At 41.8% G+C, this 13,763-nt stretch overlaps 1 protein-coding gene across 10 annotated transcripts in view; it reads left to right on the top strand.

Moving 5' to 3' along the window:
- HDAC4 (histone deacetylase 4) overlaps positions 1-13,763 on the top strand; it is a 277,372-nt gene that overhangs the window by 16,936 nt on the left and 246,673 nt on the right. For all 10 annotated transcript variants that reach the window (XR_012044288.1, XM_072874161.1, XM_072874155.1 and 7 more), the window contains exon 2: positions 11,093-11,342. Coding sequence is in view for 9 of the 10 variants with exons in the window: in XM_072874161.1 (XP_072730262.1) it covers positions 11,321-11,342 (22 nt within the window). In the remaining variant the exon portion in view is untranslated. The remainder of the gene's footprint in view (positions 1-11,092; positions 11,343-13,763) is intronic.

Below are 13,763 nucleotides of genomic sequence, written 5' to 3'. Positions count from 1 at the left end.
TGTAATAAAGACCTGAGCTAAGTGGCTCTTCCCAGAGAGCATGGCTGGACGAGGCTTGGTGAGCAGGCACAGGTACGTAGAGGGACCCTTGTGTCTGGAAGGGCGGTGAGCTCCTGTGCTGGGTGCGGGGAGATGGGGGTGGCGTGGAGCAGGGCTGAGATCTTCAGGGGGTGAGCCAGTCCAGCCTCTGAAGCAGTGGGAGAGTCCAGGGGGAAGTTTGCATCATGCTGTATGAATCTTAACTGACTTTAGTCTGTGCTGTTAGCATGATAACGCTTGTTGGTTTTTTGATTGGTGGTTTTTTCTTTTTTTTCCCCTGTGCCAAAAAAATGTGGGTATCCCTGTTGCAGATTAAAATGCACAAACAGTTGTAGTATCTCTCTTGCTGTGCCGCTGTTTTGCAGTGAACAGCAGAGGGCTAAATGTCCACTGGAAAATGATGCAACTTGTTTGTGGAGACCTTGAAGCATGTTTCTTTCCAAGAGCATGACAAAGGTCAGAACTTAAAAAGCACAGTAGGTGGGAATGGCAACGCGGTTAACTTCGTGCAGTGAGCACCGAGTATTTGAGAACATGCATAATTAAGTTTCTGGTTAAACTTAATGCTGGTTAAAACTAGCATTGCAATGTAGTCACTTCCAAAAACTCTGGGAAATGTTTTACTAGACAAAAGAATTGCCCAAGTTATGTGACAGTGTTGCTTTAGTGTTCAGACTAAATTATTTTCTCTTGGTAATCAGATAGCATTCAATTAGAAAAAAAAAAAACTAGACTAACCTTAAACAATGTTTGTTCTTTTAAAAAAAAGTCAATATTCTTTTTCCAAGTTAATGAAGTAATTAACAGTGATTGATGACACATGTACTCAGCTATTTTATGCTGGTAGACCAGATGGGTTAGGCACAGCTAGTGACCAGTAATTTTGATTCTTTGTCAGAAGGAACAAGAAGTTCAGATGTGGGCTGTAACAGCTGAAGTACATGAATAGAAAAGGTAGATGTTTGTCTCTCTGCCTTTCCCTACCTATATGTGAGGATTTGAAAAACAACCCCAGGTAAAGAATTGTGGGTTGTTCATTTTTAGTGGTTGAGAAAGCTGAGCTAGAGTGAAAATGTGGTTGGAAAGCTGAAGGTTTTCAGTTGTTTCCCAAAACTAATTACATAAAGGTGTCGGTATCCTTTTTTTGGCTATGTCAAGCTGTTTTGAAAGAGAAAGGAAGACTGTTTGTGTGCGCGCTGGCAGGTGAAGAAAATAAGACTCGGTTTAAAGGCTGCATTATTGAGTAACTCTACAGAAAAACGGTGGCTGGGTCTGTGAACTTTCTGTCATGATCTGATTTTCCCCCCCCTTGGTGTCTGCTATGCTAGCAGCATGGAGGGAGAGGATTTGGCGAATACCTTCGGTGCAGCACGCTGAAGACAGGTATCAGCAACATAGAGAGATCTCAGCACTGCTGAAATGCTTTAATGGGACTCCAGTATAGTGATATAGTGGTGAGTTTTAAAATGTTGGGATACGTTATGAGTTGCTGAAACTTTAATTTGCACGAATTAGGGGGCATCTTAATATGTTGTTGAAGTGTTGTGTTTAGATCATGGGTATCGTTAGGAACCTTCAGCTGTTCTGGAGTTCACATGGGAATGCTTCAGTCAGTGAGAAGGGCTTCCTGTCTGATCGTCACACAAACTCTTCCTGGCACTGAAAATGTTGTTAGGGGGATTTTGATTAAAAAGAATATACCATTTTTATCACTTCTCAGTCAAGTATTTAAAAGGAATTTTGATTTTTGTGCTTCTGAATTATTGTAGCTAGGGTGATCTACAGGGACGGAATGAAGAAATGAGATGGATGTTGTCCATAAACTCACAGTATTCATTTATCTTCTGTCACGTGCTGCTTTCAGCTGTCTGATTTGAACTCTTTCAAATGCAGAAATACTAGGATGGAGGAAAAACATGGGATGGGGGAAGAAGAGGGCTTCAGAAAAAGCCAAGACAGTAGATTTTTATAGGTAACTCTGCCCAATTTGTACCAACTCCTCTAAGGCTTCAGTAGCAGCTGGAACAGGCTCCCGAGGCAGACTTTTATCCTTTCTCCCTCCCACGCGGATCCATCTGTGAGACTGCTTGTTCTTGCTGCTCTTGCTGAGAAACTGGATCGAGCTCAGAAGCATCCTGCTCTTTCAGACCCTGTGCCAGAGTCTTGCTAGTCAAGGAGGGCTCTGTAATCCTGCAAATCTACATATTCCCAGGTTTTACAGTCAGTTGCGTTTCTGAATCTGCAGCTCTTCTAGGAGCTGTGTTCCTGCTTGACTCTAAAAAAAATTTTTCCAAGCTGTTGACCACTTTAAATTGGAGCTCCCACAGAGTGAACACGAGGTGGTATTTCCAGATTTGCTTGGGCTCCTAAAGATGATCTTGTGTTCAGAGACTTGGATTACGCATCGGAGGATTTAGGTCCACTCGTCATCCACTTGGTTGTTCCCAGAGCCTTGTTTTTTTGCTTCTACGTGTATCTGAGATACCTGCAATGCTGCTTCGACAGCAATACTTGTCAAGGTCTAAAAATAGAGGAGATATCAGCAGATCCTCTCTTCAGCTACCCGGTAGTATTGCTATTGGTGTGAAATCTGTGGAAGTAGAAATAATGTTAATACTCTTGTGTGCTCCTAGCATTGAAGGAGTAGAGCCACAAGAATTTTAGGTGTTTCATGGTGTCCACCAGAAGATCTAAGGCTTTTCTTTTTAGGACATGAAGGAGGCACCTTCAGCTTTCAAAGCAGCTGTAACTGTTGATCAAGGCGGTGATTTGCAAAAGTGTCTGTAGATGGTAGCATGAAGGGTTTTGTGCGGAATATGCAAAAAGCATATTCTTCCAAGTAGCCTTTGGTTTAAAGCTTAGTGAGGAAAGCTTGCAGAATTCTGCTAGGGGCAAGCTCTAACAGTGGCAGGTATGTGTTAACATTGAAATGGGTGAAGAGCTCTTCCCTTCTACTGAAATATCAGTATCCTCTGTATTTTCAGTTTGGGCTAGTGTCTCAGCATTTGGATTTACACAACTAAAGTGCAAGGGCTGCCACCAGAGATCAGTTCGACCAGCTGACAACTGAAAAGAGCCTGGGAAAGGCAGCCTTACTTAAGGAATCTGCGTGCCATGGACACTAGTAGTGCCGTGTTTCTTGACAATAAGCGCAAAGGGGTATGAAACTGTATAAAGCAATTTTTCTTGATTATTTTTATCGAGGATTTCTGTTACACATAATTAGATTAATTATTTCTATATAGGCTTGCTACACTTGAATAGCTGTGGATTAGTTTCATGTTATTAAAGTAGCTCACAATTAGTTAATAGTGTCTTGCCATTTGTGGCTGTTCATTTTGTTTACTTTTAATGTCTGATGGTGACTTCAGAGCATGTATAGCACTGCTTATATTGCAAACGCTTGCTTAACAAGCCACTGCCTGAAATAATACCAGGATTGCTCTAAAAGCAACTACCAGGGACTGTCTAGCAATGTATTATAGCCTTCCCTGAAGGAACTGCGTAAATACAGTGTAGGTATCGGTTATTCTTGAAGTCTTAATGTACATATACTGTAATTTAACACTTAGGACAAATGTGGTTAGAGATTGCATCTCTTTCTGAACATTATACCATACAAAACCTGTCACAAAGTTAAAATGTTTAGTGTGAGCATATAAGCAATAAATCTTCACAGCGTGTATTTGAAAGTGGAAGTTTAAGGGAGAGGCGGAAGCACAATATTTGTTCTACTCTAGGCTGTCATGTGAGAATAGCACTTGTAATGGCTGGCATTGAAATGTCAGCATTTGCTAAACAAATGTACTGTGTTTTAATTCCTTGAAGTACTGGGTAATGCTTCTGTATTTCTTAGATGGTTAGTACATTTGAGTCATTGTGTTGAGCTTTTGATCTTAAAGGTACGTACCTCTGGTTTTGCCACTGCAAGATAAGAGTGTGGAAACAACGAGTTCAGCAAAGCTGGGATGCCCGAGCAATAAGGGCTAGACTGGTCAGTCTGGATCTGTACTAACTGTGACATGTATGTACCTAGTATACTATCGGTGAGAAACTATTTGTAACAGCTGTATTAGGTTGGGTTTTCTGTTTAATTATTAGTTATACAGTTCTAACTGTAGTGAAGGCTTCAGGTACTCAGGGTGATTTTGCTCTCCCTTCTTCTTCATGTGCATACCTGAGTGCTGCGTAGATACTTCCACCTGCCAGTTCACTCAAGTATTTTCGTTAACGCAATGAATGCAGGTGTACTCACCACTTGTGTGGAAACTAATTAAGAGTTGGGTATGCAATTTCAGTGCAGTATAGAAAGTTATAAGGAGTAAACTTTATATTTTGCAAGATGGGACTGTCACGTCAGTGTAGGGCAAAGCAGTTGCGTTGATTTGGTGACTGTGTAGGTGGGCTTTTGTCTTTAAAGGTTCTTGATTGCCACGTTCTTCAGCAGCATCCAAGAAGATGTACCTTGGGAGGTGCACCTTCACAACAGGACATGCACGTAGTGACGCTTCTCTGAAATACTCTCTTGTGAGCCAGTGACTCGTCTCATGGGTTTCCTGGCCATGTGCAGAAGCACTTGGTGTTTTGTCCTCTTTTCTAAGAAGTTTGTCCATTTGCTTTTGGGAAAACTTTTCAGGAAAACTTTTGCTTTCTCCAGTACCCTGAGTTGGAGTTTCTTGGTGCAGCTATGAAGGAGCATGTAATGCTCTCTGCTTCAGCTTGCCACCTGAAGATCTTTCATGATACATTCCCTCCCTTCTGTGTCCACCCAACTTCTCTCTCAGAAAAGAATGGGAAAAACCTCTTGCTCTGAAAGAAATAGATGGAAAACAGAGTCATTGGTGATTTCTCTGTATTAATCATGATTCTGCATCACTGTAACATCCTTAAGTCATATCTGTTCTGGGCTGAAGACTTACAGTCTGCTTCACTTGTATGTGGAATTTGTACCACACCTCTAACTTTTTTCTTGCCCTTCTTTTGAAACTCTTATACTGTGTTCTTGGAAACGGAGGGGGAGTGTCCAGATTTGCACAAAATATTCATGATTTTGGAGGAACTGGGCTAATACAGCAGCAGATTTGGTGTTCTATTTTTATTTTCTATTACTATCATGGTATTCTAGTTGCTCTTCTGTCCACAGCTGAGCATTAAGCCGATGGTGTATTTTACAGTGCAGCCTGCTACTCCTGCATTATGTTTTTAGAGACAGAAACATTGTCTTCAAAGACTTAAAACTCTTTGACAGGGTGTCTGATGTTATTTGAGGCTTGCAAATATGTTTTCTGGGAGAACTCTGTTTTGGGTATCGTTGAAACTGTAGGAAAACCAGCGCTTCTGGACGTGGGCAATGCTTGTGAAATGTGGTCTCTTGGGACAGATTCAGTAAAGCTGTATTCTGCTTGAGAAGTAAAGAGTTGAAGTGGTGTTGTTGAAGGGTTGTGTGGGTCCTCAGGACTACTGCCACTGCTTTTGTCATCTTGCAAAGTGGTGGCTTTGGAGACATTGTCCCTAGAGAGATGAATCAGCCTGGGAGACTGTTTCACACTGCCTCTGCTCTAAATAAAGATGCAGTAAATAATTTTGTGGTCACAGTAAATTATTATTGTTTTCAAACAGCTATATGCCTCTTCCTTGTCCCCTTCTCCTTTCATATGTAGATCCTATATTGGCAGTATTTTATAAACAACCCTTGAAAAGCAAAGGCAGCTTTTTTTTTTTTTCTCTGGGTAAAGTTCAGGATCTGTTGTCAAAGGAGAGATTTAATCAATAAGGTCCAACAGAGGCACTGCCTTTCATTAGGTCTGTGAGTCTGTGCAAAGCACATGCATGCTGCAGCGTTGCATCGTTTGCAGGCTGTGTGTTACGAGTAGAAATCCAATTAAGCATCAAGATGATGATGTCATCATCTTACCTGGAGCATGTGAGGTTAAACTTAATATTGCTTGCCTGTTAATGCAGCAAGGAGTCTAATACCTTGGTAGATTTTGGGGAAGAAAATAAAAAAAAAAGTCTGGTTATCGGTATTTCATCTGCAGTGTCAGGCAGAAGAATTGGTGATAATGCTTTTTGGAAGATGGGTGTTTCCATGACTTCTGGAGACCAAACCCCTTGGTGTTGGAGTGCTGCTCCAACATCCAAGTGCCAGGATGCAGAAGGTGTTCTTCTAGCTTCCCTTCTGCTGTTGTCTTCACAGAGCTGGCTTCCTTGTCCTGCCAAAAGGCAGTGTCTTCTGCAAAGCTTTTAACATTCGGGGGTCTGAAAGACAGAGCAGCTTTCTCCAGACCTAGAAATAACTTCAAAGCACAGCGATGGCTATAGTAGGTGTATGACTTATACCATGTTTTGATGCATTGAGTCAGCTGGCAGTTAAGTTTTGTTTAACTGAGGTTTTCAGGTGATCTTGTCAGCTGGCGGTGGTGTTGCCATCTGGGGGTGTTGATGGCATGTGTCTGAGAGGGCCTGCAGATGAAGCGAGGTCATCGATAGCTGGCTATCCTGAAGCAACCAGACTTACTTGGCTTAAAACAATCTTGAAACTTCACCCTTAGGCCAAGATTTTTATCTTGGCTGAAGTACCATAGCAATTTAAGCTCTGAAAAATAGAGCTTTGTAAATAAAGCTCTATCATAACTTTAATTACTGGTTACTGCACATCTGTACTTGTGACTAGTAGAGAGGCACATCTGGAATGGGCTGAGAAGAGGAAGGTGAACGTTCATACTGTCAAAACATGTGTATGGTGGAACTGTAAAATTCATGTTACTGTTACAAAAAAGCTTCATTAGCTGCAAAATGTATCGAAACAGACTTGGAAAACTGTTGGATTACTTACATTTCCTAGTTCACATGCAATTTTGTCTCTTAATGGTTGGCTAGATGCGCAGTGGGAAAAAGTGGTCTTGGAAAGTGTGTGGAAGGAATAGTGTAGAACTGAGTTGTGGAGCTGTTGTGTGTGTGGTTTTGGGGGGGCAAGCCTGGTCATGCAGTCAGAGAGGAAGAAGGTGAGGAACCACTGCTCAGGGTTGGAAATGCAGTTTGTTTTAGAGAGCTGTTGAACAGTTTTGTGTTTAGAGCTATATGCTTTCTCCCTATACGCATATTCCTGTGTACAGGTGGTTTGTTGGCACATGTGATGACCCAGCCTGTTGAATTTGCCACTGTTTTCTTTGCAGCTTCTGGAAGAAGCAATTGAAGCCTTATGAAAGTATTTTAAGCAGACTCATCCCTTCCTTGACACAAATGACAAAAGGTCTGCCTGCTGTACTGTTGAGGACCAAGTATGTTGTGTGATGTACTCGCTGGTAGGAGATGAATAAGAGAAGAGCTAAAATTACTAATAGTGCCTGTGATCTAGGGAAAGTGTATAGTAAGGGATGGTGGTTTGTTGAGGCACCAAAACAACTGAGAAACAAGGGGCTTTTGCTGAGGCTGCAGCCCCTTAGTCTGTCTCTTATTGTATGGTGACTGCAGATATGGAGGCTCATTATCAGCTGGTGACAAGGAGGTGACAGCACACTCAGGCCGTGGCTGCCTTCTGAACCAGGGATGTGATGAGGGTACAGCTACAGATGCACCAGCCTGCATGGTTTTAGGGAGCACGTGCTCTTGGGCATACCCTGGTAGAAGTAGGCTGAAATAAGTAGGCATTCATTCACTCTTTGTGCTCCTATTCCAGAGTTTTTAAAAAAAATCTAGCAGGGACCAGGCTCTGAACAATTCTCCTTCAAGGCAGAAAGCTTGATCATACCAGGCCTGTTTGCTACACCTGATTAAATAAGAGTGTGCATTTTACACACCTGCTTGTTTTAGCCTACAGTTCTGCTCGGTCTTTCTGCCCTGTAGTCTGAAATGCACAGTGCTGCGCACCGTCTTGTGTGTGGATGCTCTTCGGCTGCTCTTTGCTCTGTGCCTAGGGAAGGACTCCATGTGAAGTGCCAAAGCTGGCACGGAAATTCGTGGCAGCAGTTGTCCATCTCTTTTTCTGCACACTGGAGCCCAGTGAGTCCGACCTGAGCACACGTGCAGTGAAGCCTGCTGTGCCCGCAATCCCACTCCCCCCAAAAAAGCAAGGTGAGTGACCTGTCTGGCCAAAATAGTTGGTTATGAAGTTACTCATGAGAGGATCGTGCTGCTATAAACAAACACGTACTCATCCCCATCACGTACGGCGTGCGTCTGGGTTAGTAGTGGGCAGGGTGCCAAAGCAGCTCATCCCGGCCATGACCCGGTCCTTGCCCGTGCCTGAAATGCTCGCGAGGAGCATGACTCCAGATGATGTGTGGGGTGGACTCGCTGTTCTTACAGCCGAGATGTGCAGGCCAGAGGTGATCGCCCTTGTCCTGGAAGGCAGTGGAGTAGAAGTAAAACAAGCTCTGATTTTTTTTTTTAATTTTTTTTTTAAATGAGAGAATTTTCTTGGAAAAACCCTATAGACCTCCAAATATCCTAGGTGTAGGGATAGACAGCATTTTGCTTCTCCTAATTTGAGAATAGGAGAGAGAGTGGCAAATGATAGTTTTTGTGAGATAGTGGCAAAATGACAAATGTCCATAAGAATTGTTGCAGACGAGGGCCTGACAACAACTCTTGGCTGCTTTGGGAATGTCTCGTTGGACTGCATTGAGATCAGTGCAAGTGGTAACTGAAAATTAGAGTTTGGTGGTGAGATAAGTTGGGAAGTGACTGCTGTCTGTATCCTGGAAAGGTCTGTTTTGCTTATACTTCACTCAGTCTTCTAGAAGAAATGCAGGAAACAAACAAAAAAGTGTAAGTGAACTAAATCTGTGGCTTATCCATCTGATCATAGTTATTTTGTTGTCTCTACTCTGACCAGGCACTAGTATTACTAAAACATGCAGAAGCTTAATATTTTGTGGGGGTCTCATGTCTGACTGAGTTTAGATAGACCTTTGGGGGAAGAAGTGGGAATAGGTAAACCGGTGCTGCTCTTAAATGGATTTGCTGCTGCTGTTTCAGTCCAGTTTCTTTGGGAAATGCATACGCATCTTCTCACCCTTCATGCTCCGTACTTCATTCTTGCGCTGTGAAAATGAGTAGACAGAAATCTGTTAACTCCATTCCAAATCCTTCTTGTCTACAGCTGAGATTGCTTATGCTATAACATTACCTGCTGTTTTTATTGGAAATAGATGATGTTAATATTTTGCTAATGCCTGGTCTAAGCTGACCCAACTGTCTTCAACAGGATTTGCAAATTAATGGAACTAGAAGATCTTGAACGTTTGGGATGGCAGAGACCTGCAGGGATTAGAAATGACACTTAAGTAATTTTCTCTTGAATTTGACGAATAACATGAAAGAGCATTCCAGGTCTCTCAAAATGCAAGATGGGCAGAGGAACTTGGAGAGTAGTAATGCTGAGACACTTGAGGTAGAGAGAAATAGCCAATTGAAGAGGTTTTTTAATGAGATACAGCAAGGAAGGCCGCTTTGTTCAACAGCGTCTGCTCGGGCATTATTCTGCAAACCAGGGAAGTACCATTATAAAGCAGGGCCCATCATAAGCCACGGTGGTGGTATTTAAGTCTTTGACCTGTTTTTGCTGCCTTATTGGAAAGGAACATGACTATCTGAGCATGATAAGAGCTCTTCCAAGAATAGATGAGACTGCTTGACATGTAATGGCACAGATAAATTGTGGCCAGATACTCATTGTGCAAGCAGCAGTAGTAGTTACTATCATAATCATCCCCCGCCCAAGGAATATTGCTGTCTCTTTGCTGGAGGTCACCACACCCTCAGATCTGCTGGTGGAGCAGTTTGGGGTGAGTGCTCCCTGCTCTGCTTTGAGCAGAGTCAGCTGGATTAATTTAGATGGGTTAACTAGTTGGCTTCTGCCAGGAGGCTGACTTCATGTCTGAAGTGGGTTAGGGAGTGCTGGGTATAAACTGTTCTTGCTAGCCAAGCCGTGAGGGCAGAAATGTCTTGTCAGGGCAGCGAGGAACTCCTCCGGGTACCAGCTGTCTGTTGACACGTCATCCTCAGTATCCAGGAGAGGTTATCTGTTAGGAGACTGAATGCCGATGGCTTTTTCAGTGCAAAGAAGGGAAATAACCTGTGATTGTGAAATACTTTGCATAAAAGGCACAGTTTGGTTTAATCTGCTTCAGTAGCTTTAGCTGGTAGTGTGTATCAGTGGCAGGTCTCTGTGTATGTTAAAACAGAGCAATCTCCCTGAAATACCCTGCCTGTAAAACATGGCTATTTAGAAATACTGGATGCCACTTGGTATAGTACCAAAAAAACCCCGAATCCCCAAAACTGAACTTCAGGACACCTTGCAGCAGGTTCTTTTGGTGTAGGTATTGCTGGTTGCATCGGAGACACTGTCTGTGGGGGTCTCTGAGGTGGGGGTTTCTATAAGCTAGAGTATCTACTGCTTTTATTTTTTTTTGGGGGGGAAGGGGTACACTAGGTTGCTATCTCAGTGTTTTTTTTTTTTTCCTTTCTTCTTCCTCCCTCTAATATACAGCTTAAAAATAATTGGGTACAGTGGATTTTTTTCCCCTGGGGCAGTATGAAGTTGCTGCTTAATAATCTGCTGGAGGCTTGGGTAGAGTGGGAGTGGAATTGATTGTGTGGGTTTTTTTCCTTCCTGCTCCAAGACCACTTCTTGGCACCGAGGAGTTTTTCTTTAGACTTCTTTGGGGAACAGATGCGTGAAGTACAGTTACCACTCATACATATGGCTTTTAAAATATGGAAGCTGTTGGACTGAAGTGGCTTCATATGGTGCTGTTGGAGGATCAGAATTAACATGCAAGTTTGGGTTTTAAGACTTGAATGTGTAGTTGAAAAGTTGTTTTTTTTAATTTGTTTTTTTTATGATGTTAAATATTACTCTGCATTTTTATGGTTATTAATTAAAATTATATCTATAACTCTGAAAATTGTTCTCTGCAGCCTTAATGCTTAAAATAGTATCCTAGTTTAATCTTTTCTTCTGGGGATAAGTATGTTATATAATGTGTAATTTAAATGGTTGTAAATCCTAATTCTCTAATGTAGACATCTTTTTCTTTAATTGCAGGTTTCCATTTTGAAAGCCATTAGAAGATATTCTGCCACCCTATTGGATTACTTCCTATACGACTCAGCATGTCACTGTGCCCTGGATTTTATAAGGTGGCCATGATTTAATCCCCAATTCCAATTTCTATGTATTGGTGAAGCATTGGAGCTCTTTAGAGCTGCTGTTACTTGCGTGGAAACTGATCCGTCTCGAATCCCTTCTCCAAAGGACTAGACGTTACTAGCAATGAGCTCCCAAAGCCATCCAGGTAAGGGCAACAACACTTTAAATCTAGTAACGACAGCAAAACACCATGTGTTTGTTGCATGAACAGACTCTTTATTGTGTTGAAATGATAATCCAGTCGCTCTCCCTGTACTACTACTTTGTTCAAAACCGAGACTTCGCGTGAAGACGCAAGATTGTGTTGCTGATACCAGAGTTACAAGGAAATCTTGACGTTTTAGGTTTCTAATTGTTGCATTACATATCACTGAAAGTTGTAGGTGTTTTCTGAGATGTTAACCAGATGTTTAATTTGTTAAATGTATGCTCATAAGTCTTAATGGTATGTAGTGTACCTCTAAGGAATGTTCATGGTTCTGCTGGTGTGTCTTCATTGACATTTAAGAAAACTCTGACTTTTAAAGTACTTTTTGGTAGAGAAGAATAGTTTTGCTGGAACAAGAGTCAATTGATCCATCTCAATGTTGTCTGGGGGATTATCCCTAATGTGTCTTGTAATTTAAGACACATGATTCATCACTACAAAATTGCGCATTTCTGTCTGTCAAGAGGATCTGTAGGTACTCGGTTACCTGCTTTCTAGCTTAAAGTTGGCTCATACATTTGTATTTAGTGAGAGTTTCAGGTAATTTTGTGTTAGGCAGAGCTTTGAGAGCTTGTGCTTTGGAAGAGGAGTTTTAATTGTGCTCTGATATGCCTGCTTTGACTGTTTCAGTTTATGGTAGAGAAAATGACTGCTGGGAAGCAAGTAATCCAACAATGACAAGGCACGTGAAAGTACTTATTTAACTATGCCTTTGAGAGGTTACTTTGTGACTTCAGTTTAATGAGTTTTAGGTAACATTCAAATAAGACCGAAGTGTTAAAAGCCAACGAACAGCTCCTAAGATTTAAGGAACTGTATATTTGTGGGGGAAGAATTTTATATTTGCTTCAGAGTTACTTCTAGCAGCCCATTTGTGTTTCTGAGGCTGGGAGGAAGAAACGCTGCAGTAAATAGGGATGCTGGAGTTTACAAGCAGCAGTGCTGAAAATCTGACCCTCGCATTGGAACTGAAATGAGTTTATAAGTCTCTAAAATTATCAGTATTATCAAAAAGAAAAAATCTGGCTTCTACTTCCATAATGTAGCAGTCTCTTAGATTTTGAAACTTGCTTCTGGTACTGTGGGGAGTTGGGAAACGAAGTATATTCGTCTGAGTAGAGTGCATATAGGTATTCAGCTGTGGCACATTTCTTGCAATATGATGTTTTTCAAGAGATCTGTTCTTGAAATAAGTGGATAGTTGTTATCTGAATACTTTCCTGTCTGAAATATGAGTGAGACTGAGGAGCTAATGGCCACCTGCTTTTTCCTCATTGTGGTGGGACAGGTTAAATATATACCTATATTCAAAACCCAACAAACCGACCTAACATGATATTGCTTTACTTCTTGAGGAGCAGCTCTCCAGATATTTGGGAAAGGGGGATGTCCTCCTTAGTTGGGCTGTTCTGTTGATGGCAGGAGTATTGGAAGCCCGCTGCTGATTTGTCATCTTTTCCTTTAATTCATCTGCTAACCTTTTGTGGTTTTCTTGTGTTTATTTTTGTTTTGGTTTTGCCTCTTTTTACTGGTTCTGCTACTTTTGCTTGAGTTCTGTGCTGATGGTGTAGCAGGGAGTCATGTGAGAAGGGCTAATGAAAGAAAACAAGAAGCTTCTCGTGTAAGAAGTGTTTCTCTAATGCTAAAAATGGGTTTGAGCCTACCTTTTCTAACAACCGTGTCTGGAGTGGCTCTTGCTGAGAAGGCTGGTCTAATCAAAACCCAGGGAAGTGGCAGCTCAGCTGGATGGCTTTGGACATGTGTGTTCTCCTGTGCTGCTGTTCCTAAACCTTCTTGGCCCTTGTCACATAAGACCTTAGAGTGAGGTATGGGATGGCTCAGTAAGAATTAAAGTTGTGACTACTGTATGAGTCTTTGGTAGAAAAGACGACTACTAATAGGGGAAAGTTTTGTCATCTCTGGTAGTCAGCCCTTTCAAACATAAAGAAACTATTGCAGTTTTATTATTTAGGAATACAGCTTAAACTTCCTCTTGACAGTAACCCTTGAAATGAAGGACATGTGATAGAAACTCAAGGCCCGTCGTCAACTGGTTCACTGGAGATCATTTAAAGGGTGCAAAACTTTCATAAAAACTGAAAAAGTGGAAGAAATGATCTTGTGGTGCTATTTTTTTTTTTTTTTACAGAATGGTGTTCTGCAGGTAGGCTTTGTATGAAGATATTTTCAAATGGTATCACTTCGACAAAGTCTTACTTCTCATCAAATGCTGTTGAGAAATTCCCCCTGTGCCCTTCCTAGGCGTTGGGTTCTTGTTTGGGTTGTATTTCCAAGCGTTGGGTTGAAATTCTACAGTGTATCATGGTGGCTTTTTACCCCTGGCTTACACTGTGGTAC

Source organism: Ciconia boyciana, chromosome 10 (genome assembly GCF_034638445.1).
Source record: "Ciconia boyciana chromosome 10, ASM3463844v1, whole genome shotgun sequence".
NCBI classification, from domain to species: domain Eukaryota; kingdom Metazoa; phylum Chordata; class Aves; order Ciconiiformes; family Ciconiidae; genus Ciconia; species Ciconia boyciana.
Note: the sequence above shows the minus strand (reverse complement) of the source record. Positions and strands in the feature narration are given on the sequence as shown.